This window comes from Eumetopias jubatus, unplaced genomic scaffold, assembly GCF_037043125.1.
Source record: "Eumetopias jubatus isolate StellerSeaLion01/CBP00866 unplaced genomic scaffold, mEumJub1_p1.0 scaffold_4, whole genome shotgun sequence".
Lineage (NCBI taxonomy): Eukaryota > Metazoa > Chordata > Mammalia > Carnivora > Otariidae > Eumetopias > Eumetopias jubatus.
This window is the reverse complement of record NW_028274810.1, coordinates 32,964,510-32,983,321: the sequence shown is the minus strand read 5'-3', so window position 1 is coordinate 32,983,321 and position 18,812 is coordinate 32,964,510. Positions and strand designations below refer to the sequence as shown.

The window sequence follows — 18,812 nt, the reverse complement described above, 5'->3', positions numbered from 1 at the left end:
CTGTAACTCCAGGGCCTCTGACACTGTCTGGCTCTTAGTTACCAGGATGGGCAATTATGTGCTGGCTTTTCCAAGTGTTGCTATTGCATATATTTTAATTATCATTTCAATCAAAGCAATGCATTAAACATATATGTTGCAAACATTTAAAACACAGGGCAGAAAATTTCCTTATCACATATTATGAGTTGAGTTCAGAAACTCATAGTGGTCATAAAACTCTAGATTTTTAATAAATGTTTGTCAAGTTAATGCAGGAGACTTGAGAAGACAAAAAGAGAAATATAAGTCCTAGCATCACCCAACAGACCTATTTCACATGGAGTGTAAGAGAAGTACATATTGTTATTTCTTAAGAAATACGCCAATTAAGCTTTTCAAGTAGCTATCTAAATAACCCCCTAACACTTTCTCCAAGTACCTTTTAACAAAGACATTGTATTCCAGCCTCAATCTAAAGTTAAGCAGCTGCCTGAAATACCCATTCACTGCTGAGACAAAACAAAAGCTACCTGTTGGTGACTTTATTGACATTCCCGAATACTACAGTGTCATTTTCTTAAACCAAAACTTACACTACTTAGCTATATGTCACTAACAGCTTAGCTTGGATGTTTACATCAAGGAAAGTTGGCTTTTTTTTTTTTTTTTTCATTCGCGGGGCTAATCCGCCCGACTTCCAGTTTACTTTCAGTTAAAACAATCCAAGACCTAGTTAATCAGATTCTAAACTCAGTGGAGTTCTACAGCCCCAACCATAGCAGCTCAGTGCTTGGGAAAAGGCATCCTAAAAGCTGACTGCCAGAGATCCCAAGCGCTTTCATTTCTTGAAAAGTACAGACCACACCCCAGTCTAGCCAGCTGTGCACCTTACTGGTCGGAATGGCGCGATGGGAGTGGGAGGGAGCAAAAGGCAAGCTTAACAGCTTGGGTCCGTGGGGGGTAGGGGAATAATCTATAAAATTTGAGCCCCGAAACTCTTCAGGTTGTGGAGGTTAAAATGGGGCTCGTTTACGTTAGGCCTAAACTTCGACAAGATAAGTGGCGCTAAGGGAAAAAAACACAAGAGTAAGCTCCCGAGTATTAGTGTTCACGGTGGGGCCGTTAAACGCAGCAGAAAAGCGGGCGTGTGTTTTTTCTTCCTCTTCCCGCCTCCCAAGAGACGCTAGTCCAGTCCTTTCCTTCATTTTCACCCCAGCGGGGTCCAACGGCGGCCCCCGCCGCGGAGCCGGGTAGGAAGCCGCCCCACCCCCTGCGCTGCTCCCGCCCTCGGGGTCCTCTCCGCCCCACCTCCCCCTCGCTACTGGAGGTAGCGGCCACGGCCGTCACGTGTTCTGGCAGCCGCCAAGTGAGGCCGCTTTTGCGACGCAGTGACAGCCAAATGGTGCGACAGGAGGAGCTGCAGCTGCGGCCGCAGCGCCCCGCACCGAGAAGCTTGAGGCGGCTCCCGGCGTCGCCCAGAGGGAGCGACTGAGCAAACAGAATCTGGTGCGGGCGGCGGCGGCGGCAGCGGCGGGCGGGCGGCGAGGGGGAGCCCGCTACGAGTGCCCTCGCTCCCCGCCGCTCTCCATGAACCGGGCGAAATAAGCCGCGCCTCCAGCAGGGGCTGCGCCTCCATGAATCCCTAGGTTTTTTTTTTTTTTTTTTCTTTCTTTCCCCGCTCCTCACCCCCCACCCCGGGTCCGGTCCCGCCTTCTCCCTTCGCCAGCGGCGGCCGCGGCCAGGTGCGGAGTCCAAAGCGGAGCGCAATGGCGTCCAACCCCGAACGGGGGGAGATTCTGCTCACGGAGTTGCAGGTAAGGGCCGCGGCCCGGGCGGGAGGCGCTGGCGAAAGAGAGAGGGAGAAGGTCTGGCGCGGGGTCGGGGGCCCAGGGAAGCCGTAGGGCCGCCGCGCCCCTAGCCCGCTAAGTGCGGAAACTCCGGGATGTCACTCGGGAGCCGCTTCCTTCGGGAGCCGGACTCTCTTTCCCCGCCAGAGCTCTGGCCTGCCACCACTTTAATTTGACTCTACCTACCAGAGGGACCCCATCTCTGTCGTCTGCCTGCAGTCCGCTCCCACCCGGTCCCTGGAGCGGCCAGCTCACCGCCCCCTCCCTAGTGTCAGAGCGGCCCGCGGACGCCCCTGTAGCCCCCTCCCTCCTCCAGGCCAGGCCCCGCCTCGCCTTTCCCTTGTACACCGCTCCTTAAACTCCTTTGAATGACTCCCAAGCTGTTTTCTCGTCCCTCCCCTTCTCCTCCGACTCCGCACAAAGAGCGCCCCCATAACTTCCAGCCCCCAGACAAGTTTTTTCTTTTTTTTTCTTTCTTGAAGCGTGTCATACCAAATGCTTGCTTCATTTCACTAGCCCTTTTCAGGTGACTGAATTTCTTTCCTCTAATATGAGGGCTACCTTTTCTGCTGTCTCTCTCTCTCTCTCTCTCTCTCTCTCTTTAACCAGATGATACCTATATGATCCTCTTCTTTACTACTCCCTCCTCAGATCCGGAAACTCAGATGCTGATGCTTTTCGGACTTTCTTTTTGCCTCCCGTTTGAACACCAGATAAAGAGCTGCAGAAGTTGTTTACAAATGAGCAAGCAGTAGACTGAGGGAGAATGTTGGGCACCACATGCCTGCAGAAGATGAGAACAAAATAGGTCCCTTGATTAGTTGAGTCTATGTCGAGTAGTAATAGTATTGTTTTCCATTTACGGCTAAATAGTTAATGATGTAGGCACGATTTTTGCCCTTAAGTCTATGCTCTGCAAGGGTACCTACGTTGAGTTTATTTTTTATTACTTTGGGGTGTGCAGAGATGTTCACATCTGGATTAAAATTTTATGCTTGTTTTTTGACTTATATTTATTTTGATGTGTTTTACTGTAGACGTCTTCTAGCTACTCGGATATTGGAGATAGGAATTAAGACAAGAAAAAAAATATTTTTTGCATTACAGTTAATTTTTTTTAAGAGAGTGAATCTGGACACTGAAGGGTTGATTCTTGATGATGCCAGAATTAAGTACTGCAACTGCTTCTAATTATTTTGCTGTTTAAATATATTTTTCGATAGATTTCTTTATAAGTTCGGTTTATTGTGCAGTTAGATGTAAGCTTGAAGGCACTATTATAATATTTGATATTTAGTGAACAAAAGTAGAGATTTCAACAAGGTATAACAATGCAGGGTTGCTAACTTGGAATCCTTTGAATCAGCTTTGAATTTATGTCATTGAACATGTTGCCATATAGTAGTAGTCTAATTACTCTTAGCCTTTTATAAGGTCTTACAGCATACCACATTTGCTAAATGAATGGAATTTATTGTTTCATTAATTTACATGAGCTTTTAAAATGAGGTTTGTTTGAGGCACATTGGAAATGCTTTCCACTGCCTAGTCTTGAAATATGAAAAGCATACTTTGGTTCTGAGAAAAATCCGTAAAAATGGGCAGGAGCATTTTTCTGTGAATGGAGTGGCTTCAGAATTTAAAGTACTTGGCATCCTTATTTGTATTTTATAGAAAATTGTCATAAAAGACACTCATTTTGGCACTGGACCTGAAAATATATTTTCATATGTATTAAAACACTTAGGGACTTTTAATAAGATCAATTTTGACAATAAGAAGTAAGCAAGTCAGAGAGATAACAAATTTTAAACATGACTATTTAAAAAATGGGATCAAAGTAGGGGAACACTAATCTAAAGTTAGATTTCTTTTAAAAAAAGTATAACCCCTTCCAGAAAAAGAATGATTTTTATTAAGTGTTACCTTGTAAGTTGACAAGTATACCCAGGACATTTTTCTTGGTGTGTTTGACTCCCAGTTTTAATAAAAGCTATTGCATTTGGACTTTATCATGTATATTAAATTAATTGAGAACATTATATCAGCACTTAAGAGAAATGGTGATAAAATTTGCTCACCAAGTTTATCCATCTATTCAAATCTTTTACTGTTATATTGGGTCATGGAACTAGTATATAGTAACCAAATATTTCTCAAACTTGTTCAGAGAACCAGTTTTTTAAAAAGCACCTGTGTTGTTTGAATTTGTTTAAATTGAGAAATTAATATGTAGTTCTTAATGCTTCTCTGACATAACTGATTTTAAGTATTTAAATAATTATGTAGCAAACTTTAAAACTGGTGTTTAGTAGTTAAAAACTGTTACTTTGCCCTATCTTGTCTCAGGAATACTTGAACTGAAAGTTACATGTTACAACCTACTTTTAATGAAATTGATACTTATTTTTAGAAACATTGTATATCCAGCATTTTTTTAAAAAGATTTTATTTATTTATTTATTTGAGAGGGAGAAAGAGAAAGCAAGAGCACAAGAGCAGGGGGAGGGAAAAGCAGACTCCCCGCTAAGCAGGGAGCCCCACACCATGCTTGGTCCCAGGACGCTGGAATCATGACCTGAGCCAAAAGCAGACACTTGACTGAGCCACTCAGGCGCTCCTGCATATCCAACATTTTAAAACTGTTTTTCAAATTATATTGCAAAATTTGAAATACTTTACTACTTGAGTTGGAATTGGCTTATTAATAACCTTCAGTTGTGGAAAGACAAAACAAAATCTGAAACCATAATGTTTTGCCTTGTTATTTACTGTAATATTTCTATGGAGTAATGTTTCTAACTCTTGCTAGAAATTTAGGAGGCTTATTCAACAAGGAATCACTAATAAAGTACACACAAACTTTGATGGCTAGAGGCCTCAATGTATAAGGAATGTTTGCTGTAGTAAAAATAAAAATAGGCTGTTAAAAATATAAACTTAATTGGCAGTTTCTAATTTTTATCTTTTATAACTAGTTTTATCCTGTTCTCTTTATTTTTTATTTGAAGTGGAAACCTAGTGAGATATTTCTTTCGTGGGGCCAAAGAAATTAACGACTGAGCCACCCAGGCGCCCCAAGGGCCAAAGAAATTAAAGTTTATTTTTAAGGAAACTGGATTAATGAAAACTAAAGAATCTCAAAATGAAAATATTGGCTACAACAGTAATTTGGTAGACTGCAGATTCAGATATTGAATACCATACTAATAAAGTTACCTTGTTGAGTATCAGTGATTTATATTCATCAAAATGCCTGATAAAGTATTAGGCCAGGAATCTTAAATTCCATTCTCAGCAGAATTTATTTAAGTACAGGTGACTTGCTCAAGTGGAAGGTTGAGGTAGTTAGCCTTAAATTATAGGAATTCATTTCAAGAAACATTTATTGGGTATCTACAAAATCTATCCTATATCGGAGGATATAAAGTTGAGAAGATATGACTTCACTTTCTAGAAGAGAGTACAAATAACAGTTATTGAACATTTGCTATATGTCAGTTATTGTATTTGGTACTCTGTCTACCTTATTTTATAGTCCAATAAGGTGGGTGTTGTTATTTCCATTTGACAGATCAGGAAACTATGTTTAGGACTGTTAGGTAGATTGTTCATGGTTACACTGTAAATCTGAGTTTGAAATCAGATCTGGGCGTTTTCCACTATACCGTTTTTTGAGCTGCCTCAGTTCTGTGGACCTGTAAATATTTTGCATTGCAGTGTTATTGATGTGTAAACTTTCCAAAAAATTGGCCAAAAATGTAATTAACCAGAGTTAACTTTAATATAAATGTTGTACTATTTGTTAGTCTCCTCTATAACAAAGAAAAATAATTTCTGTGTTCTATTGGTAGTCTGTACTTTAGCAGTGCTTTGTTGTTGGGAATAAGGTGTAGTATTCTATAAAGAATAACAGTGCAAAATAACCTTTTGCAGGTTTTCATCATTTAAAACAATTACTGTTTCTAGTGAAAGTTGTCTAATGTTTGCTGAAATCTTTCCAGATGATTTTGCATTTCTCTGTAGTGTATCCCATAAGATAAACTTAGCTTTAAAACTTTAAGCCCATGTGTAACCAAGCTATGTGTTTGGCACTTAATAGGCACTCAATACATTGATGAGATGGTGCCCACCATTTGTCACCTACAATGAGAAATGTCTTGACTGTTCTAACAGAACTTGATTATAGGGGCGCCTGGCTGGCTCAGTTGGTTAAGCGTCTGCCTTCGGCTCAGGTCATGATCTCAGGGTCCTGAGATCAAGCCCAGTGTCGCACTCCCTGCTTAGAGGGAGTCTCCTTCTCCCTCTCCTCCCTTGTGCTCTCTTGCTATCTTTGTCTCTCTCGCGCACGCTCTCAAATAAATAAATCTTAAAAAAAATTGATTATAATCATTGCCCTAAGAAATTACTTTAACATTTTGAATCCCTTGTCCCAAAAATATTCCCTTGAAAAGTTCAAAAGGGATTTCTGCCCTAGTTATGTTACACCTACATACAACACAGTTATTTTACCCATTTGGTGCGAAATTAGGTGACATCTAATTTTGCAGTGATGCTGGAAAGTAGAACGTCTCTGTCGGGATGATTAAGATTTTATGGTGGGTTGAAGGAATGTAGTATGAGAACGTAAGGGTGGATTTTACAGTTCTTTTCTTTCTTTTTTTTTAATTTTTTAAAAGATTTTATTTGTTTGAGAGAGAGAGAGAAAGAGAGAAAGCATGAAAGGGTCAGAGGGAGAAGCAGACTCCCTGCTGAGCCCGGAGCCTGATGTGGGACTTATGACCTGAGCCAAAGGCAGTTGCTTAACCAACTGAGCCACCCAAGCGCCCTTCTTTTCTTTTTCAAAAGAGAGAGAGCATGAGTGGGAAGGGCAGAGGGAGAAGAGACAATCTTAAGCAGCCTCCACACTCCGCCACTCAGCACGGATCCTGACATGGGGCTTGAACCTACAACCCTGAGATCATGATCTGAGCTGAAATCAAGAGTTGGTTGCTTAACTGGCACTTAACTAAGTGCTGGCTGAGCCATCCAGGCTGCCCCTACAGTTCTTTTAAATTTTAAACATAATACATGTTCATTGTAGAAAATCTATAAATACAGGAAAGCCCAAAGAAAATAAAAAGTGCTCATAGTTCTGTTACTCAGAGATAACTGACAAAAGTTTCCAACTTATAAGTCCCAAGGCGTTTCAGTCCATTTCCTCCCTGTCCCCCCTTTTAATTGAGATATATTTGACATACAATATTGTGTAACTTGAAGGTATACAATGATTTGATTTACTGTTTTTCCTCCCTTTATCCAATTTACTAGAATTTTAAAGAAAAATGAGGTTCATAGCCTTTTAAGATAGAAGTAGCTGTAGGTTAAGAAAATTTCTTGCCACTAGTTACAGATACATGGATCTGACTGGCTTTATTGACTTTTTATATAAAAACATTTTGATTTTACGTCAGTACTTTGAGATACAGTTGAGAAGAAAAGTAAAGAGTACAGGATAGACTTAGTAATGGGCAATGATACATAGCATCAACTCTTTGAATACTAAATTGATACAATGTGGTTTTTCAGCTTAGATTTGATTATTGCTACTCTTACAGAATGCTGCATACTTTATTGAATAAGGCATGTCTTTAAATACCTTGCCAAACACCTTTTACCTAGGTAAAAGTCTGCTGAAACTAGTGTTACAAAATGATGGCTCTAAATAGATTGTTTTCTATCATCTCTAATTAGTATAATACAGATTTTTTTAGTCTTGTACAACTTCTATTCACAAATGATGGGTAGGGGGGCACCTTCTAGGCATTGTCTGTTTAACCCAGGGCTTTGTGTTTGGTTTCTTGGGCTCTTCTCTTTTTGCTTTTCAAATTTAGCCACAGATTCTTATGCCTTTTATCAGGTTATTCCTATGTGCCCCCTTTTAAACAAAAAAGAGTAGAGTGGTTGTAGAGATAAATATCACTTAAAACTTCCAGATGTGTATAAGATATTTAAATAGGATAGTTACTTCTCAGGGCGCCTCGGTGGCTCAGTGGGTTAACCGTCTAACTCTTGATTTCAGCTCATGTCACTGTCTCGGGGTCATGGGATCGAACCCTGCATCAGTCTGTGTGCTCGATGCAGTCTGCTTGTCCCTCTCCTTCTGCTTCTCTTTCTGCTCCTTTCTCGCAAGTGCTCGCTCTCTCAAATAAATAAAAGGATAGTTACTTCGGTATCATTTCCTTGTAAGATATACCCCGTTGAACAATTATCAAATGTCTGTTGTATCTCAAAAACCAGTTTTACTCTCTGAGAAGATCATATAACATTTAATGTGATTAACTTTTGATATATAGCAGTGTTCAAACTTGGCAGCAAAGTTGGAAAATTGAAAAGTAATTTAAAGCTTTAAAAAGATATTTAATATTTTGAATGGCAAAACCTACTAGTCAAAAAGCCCCTAATATCTTAGAAAAGCAGAAATAGAAAACTTTTATTTATTTTTTTTAAAGATTTTATTTATTTATTTGACGGAAAGATACACAGCGAGAGAGGGAACACAAGCAGGGGGAGTGGGAGAGGGAGAAACAGGCTTCCTGCGGAGCAGGGTGGAGCAGGGAGCCCAATGCAGGGCTTGATCCCAGGACCCTGGGATCATGACCTGAGCTGAAGGCAGACGCTTAACGACTCAGCCACCCAGTCGCCCCAGAAAACTTTTATTTTGATACATGTCTAGTTTCTATTAATTTTATCTAATAAAATTTTATTTGAAATTAGCTCTATTGTCATGTTTCACGTTTCACAATCTCACAAAAATTGTGTAATGTGTATAAATATTGTCTATTTAAAATGAATAGGAAAGCATGGGAGGAATGTATTTGATGATAATAAATACTTTAGATTTGAAAGTAAATGTTGGTGTCACGTTATGAAGATGAACTGATATATAAGAATTACATAACATATACTGTTATTAAGATCTATCTATTTTAGAAACTCAGCAGTGATTTGCTTTTTCTAATTAGTTAAAGCTTTGCTTCCCTCGCTCACAAACACCTTGATTTATTGCAAAGTTGTTACGACAGAATTTGGAATTTGTTTTAGATTATAGAAGACATACTTATATATCTAAGTATCATACATACATGTGTTAAATATCATATATTTTACACATTAATCATATTGTTTTCCCTTTCCTGTAGTTGCTACCTTGGTGATTCTCTAAGAAGGTGCTTGTTTTGCCTGTTTCAGAATTTTCGTGAACTAATTTCATTAAATTTGTTTTTTTGTTTTTTTACTTTTACTAAACCTTAAGTACACTGCATTGGATTAATTATCCATCCATCTATCACTATAATAAGCACCCATGGACCACCACTCACTCCCCACCTCCCAAAAAAACTAGGAACTTAACCTACCCCTATCTCCACCTTCTTGTCAACTAAGGTCATGATCATCTTGAGTCCTGTGTTCATTCTCTTGCTTTATTTGTATATAGCTTTGCTGGATATGTAATTTAAAAGGATATATCTTTTATTTTAGTTGTTTTTATATAATTATGTTAAATATAATCTTTCTGAACTTGATTTTTTTATTCATATCAGCGCATGTTGCTATGGTCATTTTAATTTCTGTATAATATTTCATTGAGTAAACTATCATCAACTCTTCCCCTGTTGGATGTTTGGTTATTGATTCACTCACTCTCCCTTGTTGAGCATTTAGTTACTTTTTGGTTTTTGTAATGGTGAACAATGCTATTGTGGACATTCTATGCATTTTTCCTGTTGTATACATGTAAGAGTTTTTATTAATTATATACCTAAAGGTATAATTGCTGTCTCACAGGGGAGGTGAATTCCCAACTCTAGAAGATGATGCCCAACTTCCAATATGATTGCACCAATTTATATTCATATCAGCAATAGATGAGATGAAAGATCCTTTGATTATCCATCTTCTCTGACAGTTGATACTATCTTTAATTTTTACAGATCAGAAGAGTGTAGAGTGTTATCACATTGTGGTACTGATTTGCATCTTCCAGATCATCATTGATGTAGAACATTTCTTTTTATGTTTACTGGCCTTTTATAGTTCCTTATCAGTGAAATTCCTGTTCAAGTCTCTTGCCTGTTTTTCTGTTTTTCCTACTGACTTATGGGAGTTCTTTATACTCTTCATCTTAATCCTTTGTATGTCTTCTCTCAGTTTGTAATTTGTCTTTTCACTTTATTTTAGGGAGTTTGTGGGAGGGACAATTTTTAATGTTTTAAATGTTTTACCTTTTGGCAAATATTTAGAAACATTTATATCATTGTGATCAGCAAGCCTGCACTTAATATCTATTCTAGATTTGTTACAGAAAGGGTAAAGTTACACAGATTTGACCTGTGGATTCACAAACTGTCCAAATGAACAACCATAGAAAGTCATAAAATATTGTATCACTTAACATGTACCAGGCACTCAAAAGTTAGTTGATTCAATTAAAGAATGAATTTACAAGCAAAAAAGTAGTGAAAATTTTGTGTGCAAATAGTTTATGAACTGCTGATTATTTTCCATTCTGTATCTTTTCAGGGCAAACTAATTATTATTATTATTATTGCTTTAAAGAACAAACTGGATCAGTTACTTAGTTATTTGCACAGCTTGTTAATAAATGCTGGAGTTGATTAGATTTAATGCTGGATAGAAAACAAAATATTGCAGAATTTACTGGTATTTATAAACCTGGAATCTTGTCACTGCTGTGGTATCTTTTGGTGAAAAAAAAAACCCTTAATTTTAGTCAAATTTATCAATCTTTTCTTGTATTGTAATTGCTTTTTGTGTAAGAAATTGTTCCTTACTTTGGGTCTAATAGTTAAGTACATTTTCTACTAAGAGTTTTGGAGTTTTATTTTTTATATGTAAGTCAATACGTCTGGAGTTGATTTTTGAATACAGAGTAAAACAAAGGTTTTAAGTTATTTAATTTTTAAAATATTATGACGTATATATCAATATCTCTTATAATGTAAATTTAAAATAGAACGTTTTTCCATTTTTAAGGCAGAAACATTTCTGAATAGCCTTATTTAATTTTTGCGAGTTAGAAGTTAAGGGTATATCGTACTAGGTTATGTAATGAATTATACTTGAAGTTATCCTTACCTAAATCGTTAGTAAGTCACTTATTCCTTATAGTACCAGTTTGTGATTTTTCTTTTTTGTTATATCCCCTGAAGCCTGTGGTCAATAAGATCCTTGATTTACTTTTTGTTAACTCCCCATCGTATTCCCCAGTTGAGGCTCAAACCTATATTTTCCTAAGTCCAATCTATTCCTACTCCTTTGTTCTCAACAAATTGCTCATCTAGTCACTGCCTCTACTGAGTGATACATTTATATATATATATATACATATAAAATATATATATATATTTAATAATGTGAATTTCCTCAACTTTTTTTCTCTCGACTTTAAAATTTCTTGGAATTTTAGGGGCGCCTGGGTGGCTCAGTCGTTAGCGTCTGCCTTCAGCTCAGGTCATGATCCCAGGGTCCTGGGATCGAGCCCCGCATCAGGCTCCCTGCTCAGCGGGAAGCCTGCTTCTCCCTCTCCCGCTCCCCCTGCTTGTGTTCCTTCTCTCGCTGTCTCTCTCTCTGTCAAATAAAATCTTTAAAAAAAAAATAAAATTTCTTGGAATTTTAACCATTAGTTTTTGTTGCTGTTAATCAATTTTAAGGAAAAATTGTTTGATCTCATTGTGGCTCTAATTTCCTAGATTTCTGCTTCCTTTCCATTCTTTTGCAGTATGGGGCTTTCATTTTCCCCTGATTCTTTGCCTTAAAAAAAATTTATATCTCTCCTTTTTCTTTTTAAATACTTTTTCTTTAATACTGTTGTCCCCTCAAACTTCTTTTAATCATCACATTCCTTAAAAGAAATTTCTTTTTTTATTTTTTTTAAAGATTTTATTTATTTGTCAGAGAGAGAGAGCCACGCGAGAGTGCACAGGCAGCGGAAGTAACAGGCAGAAAGGGAAGCAGGCTGTCCGCTGAATAAGGAGCCTGAAGTGGGGCTCCATCCCAGGACCCTGGGATCATGACCTGAGCCGAAGGCAGACGCTTAACCGGCTGAGCCACTCTGGCATCCATTTAAAAGAAATTTCTTAGTTGTGTTTATTTTCTTCCACTTATTTCTTAGCTTTTTAAAAATATTACTTCTCTCGCAATTATTCTGTTGAAATTATCCTCATAAAAGCATCAATGACCTGCTCCTTCTAGTCCCTTGAGGCAGTTGATACTGTTTCAACTTCCTGAAACTCTTGTTTAAATTAAGCTTCCTGGCCCCTGCACAATATTGGCTACTTTTCTTTTATAACAATCTGCCTATATTTGCTACTATTGCTTTCTTTTGATAACTTCTTCCCTAGTTTAAATGTTCTGTTTCTAGCCTATTTGTCCTCTAATTTATTCTTTAGATTAACCACCAGCATTAATCAGTTTGTTTTGTCAGGATTGCATGGAATAGAAACCCATTTAAATTTGCTTAAACAAAAATTGCATTTATTGGAAGGCTACATGGACATCTCACTTTATCCAAGGTGGGATAATTAGCCATGTCCATGACTACTGGACAGGAAACTCTAGGCTTGCTTTCTTTCTAGGGCTACGTGTTCTCCTGTCTTTTCTTTAAGTCTGTATACTGATTTATATATTCTGTATACTGGTTCTTTTTCATATGGCCTGCAAATGGCACTCCCAACTTCTGAATTTCCATGAACTCTTCAAGTCTAATATCCGCAGTTAACTGACTCACTTATTCTGTGTCACAATTATAAATTCTTTTAAGTAGGCTCCACGGTCAGTGTGGATGTGCCACAATTATAAATTCTTAATGAGAAAATTTGATTGGCCCTGTATAGAACATGTACTCCTGATCTGGTCAGTTACAGCAATGGAGGGATGAAGTTCTCAGTACCGATAAGTACCAATATGGCTGCAAGGACTCTCCTATGAGTTTGGGATAGGGACTGTTCTCTAAGAAGGGAGTATAGGTTAGAAAGAGCTTCTCTGTTTAAGACCTTTTTAATAATTTTCCATGAATTTTACAATAAAATGTGTCACACCTTCCATTATCCAGTCCTTCTCAATCCTTTCAGATTTTTCTCCTTGCATATTATTCTGTCATATTAAAGTATTTGCAGTTCTTGGAACTACACTGCTTTTATATACTTATGTATCTTTGCTTTTGCTCTAACTTTAAGAATAGTGGTATTGATCATCTGCCTGAAAAGCTTTTGGCATATTGGACACTCTTTAAAATTCTAAGAAAAGCATATATATTGATAGACTATATGAATATATTCATAGCCTATAATCAAAAATTTTACTTAAGATACATTTTTGATAAGTAATTTTAGTGATAGGTCATGTAGCATTTGACCCATTGGCAAATTAGCTTACTTCCCATTTTGTGGCTCATGTTACAGAATATATCATCCAATATAGGAATTGTTAAGTTATATGTGTGTCTCGCTTTTAGTGCAGGAACTAGGTCTTACTCATCTTTATGTACCTAGCACCTCGCCTGTGGCTTATGCTTGATAAATGCTTGAATAAATAAGTGACTGAGTTCGTGACTGATTCTATTACTCTTTTGCTACATCTGACTTCTCTATATTTTTAAAAGGTTATCATTCTTCCCTTTCTTGCCCATGCTAGAAATCTGCTGGCCATTTTTTTTTTAAAGATTTTATTTATTTGAGAGAGAGAAAATGAGAGAGCGAGCGAGCACGAGAGGGGGGGAGGGCCAGAGGGAGAAGCAGACTCCCTGCTGAGCAGGGAGCCGGATGTGGAACACAATCCTGGGCCTCCAGGATCATGACCTGAGCCGGAGGCAGTAGCTTAACCAACCGAGCCACCCAGGCGCCTCTGCTGGTCATTTTTGACTACTGTCTAAGCTTCTTGAGTTGATTTTTTTTTTTTTAATTTTGTAACTTGAATTCATTCATTATTTTGCTACTATCCACGCTGGGGCCTGCATTATCATCTCGACAATACAATATCTTGATACCCCACCTCTTCAGTCTCACTTTGTTTTATTTAGATTATGTACAACTGCCAGATTCTGAAGTTGTCTCCAGCACTCAGGGACTCCTTACTGCCTGTGAGCTAGCCCTGATTCCTTAGTTTAGCACTGATGGCTGTCGTTGTAGTCCCAGAATACCTTTTAATTCTTGACTTTTTTCATGTAAGCAGCTTATTTTTCAGGCACTCCATGATTACTGTTTCCTTACATATATATTCTTGCTGTAGTCTATCTACTGGATGCTTTTTTAAGGTCCAATTCAGATTCTTTTTTTCCTTACTTACCCCTTGTCATGTATATTCTGTCCTCAAAACTTAAGTAGGATGTTTTCTATCTCATGATATTTATCATACATTGCATTGCACTGTAGTTTGTATCCCACCTCCTTTTCTCTCCTTAGTTGAGTGCTTAAAATTATTGGGAATATCTTATCGTTGTCTTTTACCCCTTAGTCCTGAGCAGAGCAACTTGTTCATAGCAGTTACTTACCAGTGTTTGTTGAATAAATAAGTCTCATGTCGGAAAATCCTCAGGTTTTACATGTATTACTTTAAACTTTTTTCTGCATTTGTTTTGGGAGCATAACTGCATTGCATCATTTTCTTTAGGTAGAGCCACTTGACAGGTAACATAATTTTAAGTTTATCACCTTCAATCATAATAATTGAGTTCCCCATCTCAGCCTGAGAATTTTCCATTGGCAGAAGGGGCTGTGTCTCAATACAACTGAAGCAAAAGTAATAAAAGTAACAAGCTTTCATTATTAAAAACATTATAACTAATTCATATTGGCTTATATCACTTAAGACAATTCTACTGAAGTAGTGCTGATATCTCCACTTTATAGGCAAGAGAGCTAAAGTTTAGAGAAGTTAAATAACACCTCCATAGTCGCATCTTAGCCTAAACCAAGATAAAAATCCAGGTCTCTGCCTTGAGAGCACGAAGTCCTCTTAACCCATATACTCTAGTTCCTCTTTCTTTTGGTGGTTTTTTTCTGTCTGCTTTTTATCCCAGTTGTGTCTCTACTCCAGTAACCACAGCGTATCTCCTGTCTGCTCAGGTCCTTACCCTGGCCCTCTACTTTGTGCAGCATCTCTCATAGCTTTCCTTGCCAGTATTTGGTTTTTCATTCAGTTTGTTCTTGATAGCTAGCTAGTTGATGTGAACGCAAATTCATGTTGAAATTTTATCTTCAAGCTTAGGTAAGATAAGTTTGAATCCACCATCTTATATTCTTGGAAATCCCAAGTCTCTTAAAGATTTCTGTTTTCCTGGGGCACCTGGGTGGCTCAGATGGTTGAACATCTGCCTTTGGCTCAGGTCATGATCCCGGGGTCCTGGAATCAAAGCCCCGCATCTGGCTCCCTGCTCAGTGGGAAGCCTGCTTCTCCCTCCCCCACTCCCCCTGCTTGTGTTCCTGCTCTTGCTATCTCTCTCTCTCTATCAAATAAATTAAAAAAAAAAATTTCTGTTTTCCTGGTGGTGGGCACTTAAGTTCTTATGGCACTCTGCTCCCCTGGTTTTTGTTTCTATATGTTCATTGACATGCAAATATTTAACTGGTTTCCACAAAGATACCCATATTTCTCTTAGTCCTCCCCCCCCCCCAGTATACTGTTTCATATCCTATAGGTGGCTCCTTTCTCCTCAGCTTCATGTCTGTTCTTCAGTCCTTTCTTCCTTATTTGCCATAGAAATTACAAATTCTTTCTCTCCCTAGGAAGAACAGTCCAGTCTCCTCAGATTCCTCCTCTCAGATAACATAGCCAAATTTCTCAGATGTTCCTCAAACAAAAGGAACTCGTGTATGTCATCGGATAAATTCTTCTTAAAAAGTAGATATACCTTTAAATGGCCAAACTTACTTCTTACTATATCAGTAGAAGTTATCTAATCTCCTATTCTCTTGGGAGCTTTGAGGAGGGGGAAGGATTCTTTTATCTGCTAATGAGTCTATATCAGTTAGAAGTACCTGTTACAATAAAGGTACTTGAGCCTATCCTTGATGCATTATCCATTTGGTTCCTGAAGAAAAGGAAATCTCTTTGAGCTTAAAAAAAATGCATTTTTTGAAGATACTCAAGCATGTTAACCACCACTGGGTCATGGACCAGTGCTGTTCATGATGATATTTTCACATTAAGGACAATATATGCGTATGTATTCTGAATATACTGATATAAAATTGTGAATTTGTAAGTAAAGGGGTGGACTTTCCTCCATTCTGAGATTTTGCCATTTCTACTTCTCTTTACTTCCCTTCTTGATGTCAAAATGTACTGTCTCTTAGGAAATGATGAAGATAATTGATAGTAATATCTTAACTGGCAATATAATAAATCAGTAGCCTTATATGTACCTGCCCAGTTTCTTTTTGGAATTTACTAATCAATAACTTCAAGGCCTAGTTAATTCACTGACTAGTCTAGTAGGTAATTCAACTCTTGGAGTCCTATAGACTTAGGTTTAAATCTCATATTTAGCACATATTAGCTGCCTGGCTTTGGTATGTGTTATTTAGCAACATGAGGCAAGTTTTCTTATAAAAATGGGGATAATTTTTGGCTCAGAAGGTTATTTAGGTTTTTTTTTTTTTTTTTTTTAATGATGTCCATGAAGTGCCTGGCATATAGTGGATAGTAACCCTTCCCTCTCTCGGTTTACATTTTAGGATTACTTCATTTTTATTTTATTTTTTTAATACTTAAGTTGTGTGGCTGACAGACTGATTAAAGTTAGGTGTAAGACCTAGAGAGCTGATTATGCTCTCTAGGCTAATTATTTTCCTCTCTTTTCTTTCTTTGGCACCATAGAAGGAATAATGAGGATAGCTCTCAGAAAGTGTGTGTATTTCCATGGTGTCTTCATTTAAAATAACAGCACTGTGGGCGCCTGGGTGGCTCAGTCGTTAAGCGGCTGCCTTCTGCTCAGGTCATGGTCCCAGGGTCCTGGGATCGAGCCCCTCATTGGGCTCCCCCCACTCAGCAAGAAGCCTGCTTCTCCCTCTCCCCCTCCTGCCTCTCTGCCTACTTGTGCTCTCTCTCCCTATGTCAAATAAATAAATAAAAAAAAAACTTAAAATAACAGCATTGTGAGATTATGTGTGTAAGAATAAAGAAATCATAGGTTTATATATGATGAATTTCTAGGACTGAGCTTTCATTTAAGAATCTGTGGTGTGGGGGGCGCCTGGCTGGCTCAATCAGTAGAGCCTGTGACTCTAATCTCAGGGTTGTGAGTTCAAGCGCATGTTGGGCATGGAGCTTACTTAAAATTAAAAAAAAAAAATCTGTGGTGTGTTATTTGTCATGTAGAAATTATTTATTGCAAATATGGAGCTATAGAAGAATTAAGTGATTTCATGAAACTGTTTAAATTCAGATCTGTATTTTGTTCTTTCCCAGAGGCTTTTGGACTTTTTAATAAAATTTGAGCTAAGATTATATACCTGCAAAGTCCACGGTGGTCCTGCACATTTCAGCACAGAGAGATAGGTTTATGGTAATATACTTATGAATATTAATAATATCAGTTCTGTAGTTGAATATGCTTGAATTTTGTATAAATTGTAGTAAATGTCCAATTGTTCGTTGCTTATTGGTTAGCATAACTGACTTCTTTGCTATGGAAACCTTATCTTTGAACTCAAGCATCAAGGTGTTCATTTTATTAGAAATTTTTGTTCTGGTGCATGTTTTCATTGTGTTAAACCTCACAAAACTACATAGAATCCTACAGTTAGTTTTGATGTGTCCTTTTAAGAATGGTTGAATAACCAACAGGAACCTTAAATATCAGATCTAAAGCAAAATTCTTACTTTATCAAGTCCCTAAAAGCACTAAACTAAATTTCTAATAAAAATGGGGGGGGTACCTTTCCTTTTGCTCTCTGCAGTTGGCAAGATAGTGGATAATCCTTTATTTTAGTAGAGTTTAATGGTAATTATAGAAAAGGAACTAGGGTTGGTTATAAGATACCTCATAAAAAATAGAACCATGTTGAAAAAATTTGAGAATATTACTAGTAGTAATATCACCCGATGTGAAGCATTTTTGAGTTATTAAGCACTTTCACCTGCATTATTTCTTTGGTTCTTAAAATGACCCTCTGAGTTAGGAATGGGGAGGGATTGTATGTACAGTTTTCAGGTGTTCATGTTCACTCAGCCAATGTCTGCTTTAACCTGAACCCTTCTGACTCCTATTCCTCATTTTAGTACTCTATACAATTCTAGTTTTATTAACTTTAAAGTTGTAGTTTTTTCCTTTAGTATACCTAAAAAATGGTTAATATTTTCAAAGCTATGTTAAAAGTGAATGTGAAAAATATCTTTTTTTCCTGAGATAACAGAAAATAAATATAAAAGGGAATATGTAATTTGCCACCTAGTTGTGAGTATTCATGGGAGTATCAAAGTTCTTTGTAGTATTTTTATAGCAATAAAAATATTGTGTAGAGGTGTGATTCCAGCAGAAGTAGTGTAACTTCTGGAGAGTTTATCATGGTTTAAAAGTGTGTATAAGATTTAAAAAATCACTTAAAGAAGCTGTTACTGATGTAGTTGAATGATGTTTTCTATATTTATAAATTATATATAAACTGAGAGGCCAATCATGTTACCCACAAAATAGGCTTGTGAAGTGAGTGTTTGATATGCATGAGATATTTTAGTGAACTGGAAAAATACTCATGTTTTATATCTTTTACAGGAATACTGTATTTCTGATGTTAAAATTTAGCCTGCACTTATTTCTCATTTATGTCTGTGCGAGTAAAGATCTTAAAAATAAAAAAGTTTCTTGAAAAGCTTAAGAATAAACTTTGTTTTACAAGTCCTTTCCACTTGAGCATCTAGCAGCTTCCTAAAATATTTTGCTGTAATACATTAACACTTAGTGATCATAACATTTGGGTGTAA

At 37.4% G+C, this 18,812-nt stretch overlaps 1 protein-coding gene across 1 annotated transcript in view; it reads left to right on the top strand.

The window, feature by feature from the left end:
• The first annotated feature begins 1,399 nt into the window (after positions 1-1,399).
• The window catches only part of PKN2 (protein kinase N2), a 141,520-nt gene continuing 124,107 nt past the window's right edge, over positions 1,400-18,812 (top strand). The window contains exon 1 of the mRNA XM_028102508.2: positions 1,400-1,796. Coding sequence (XP_027958309.1) covers positions 1,749-1,796 — 48 coding nt within the window. The 5' untranslated portion in view covers positions 1,400-1,748. The remainder of the gene's footprint in view (positions 1,797-18,812) is intronic.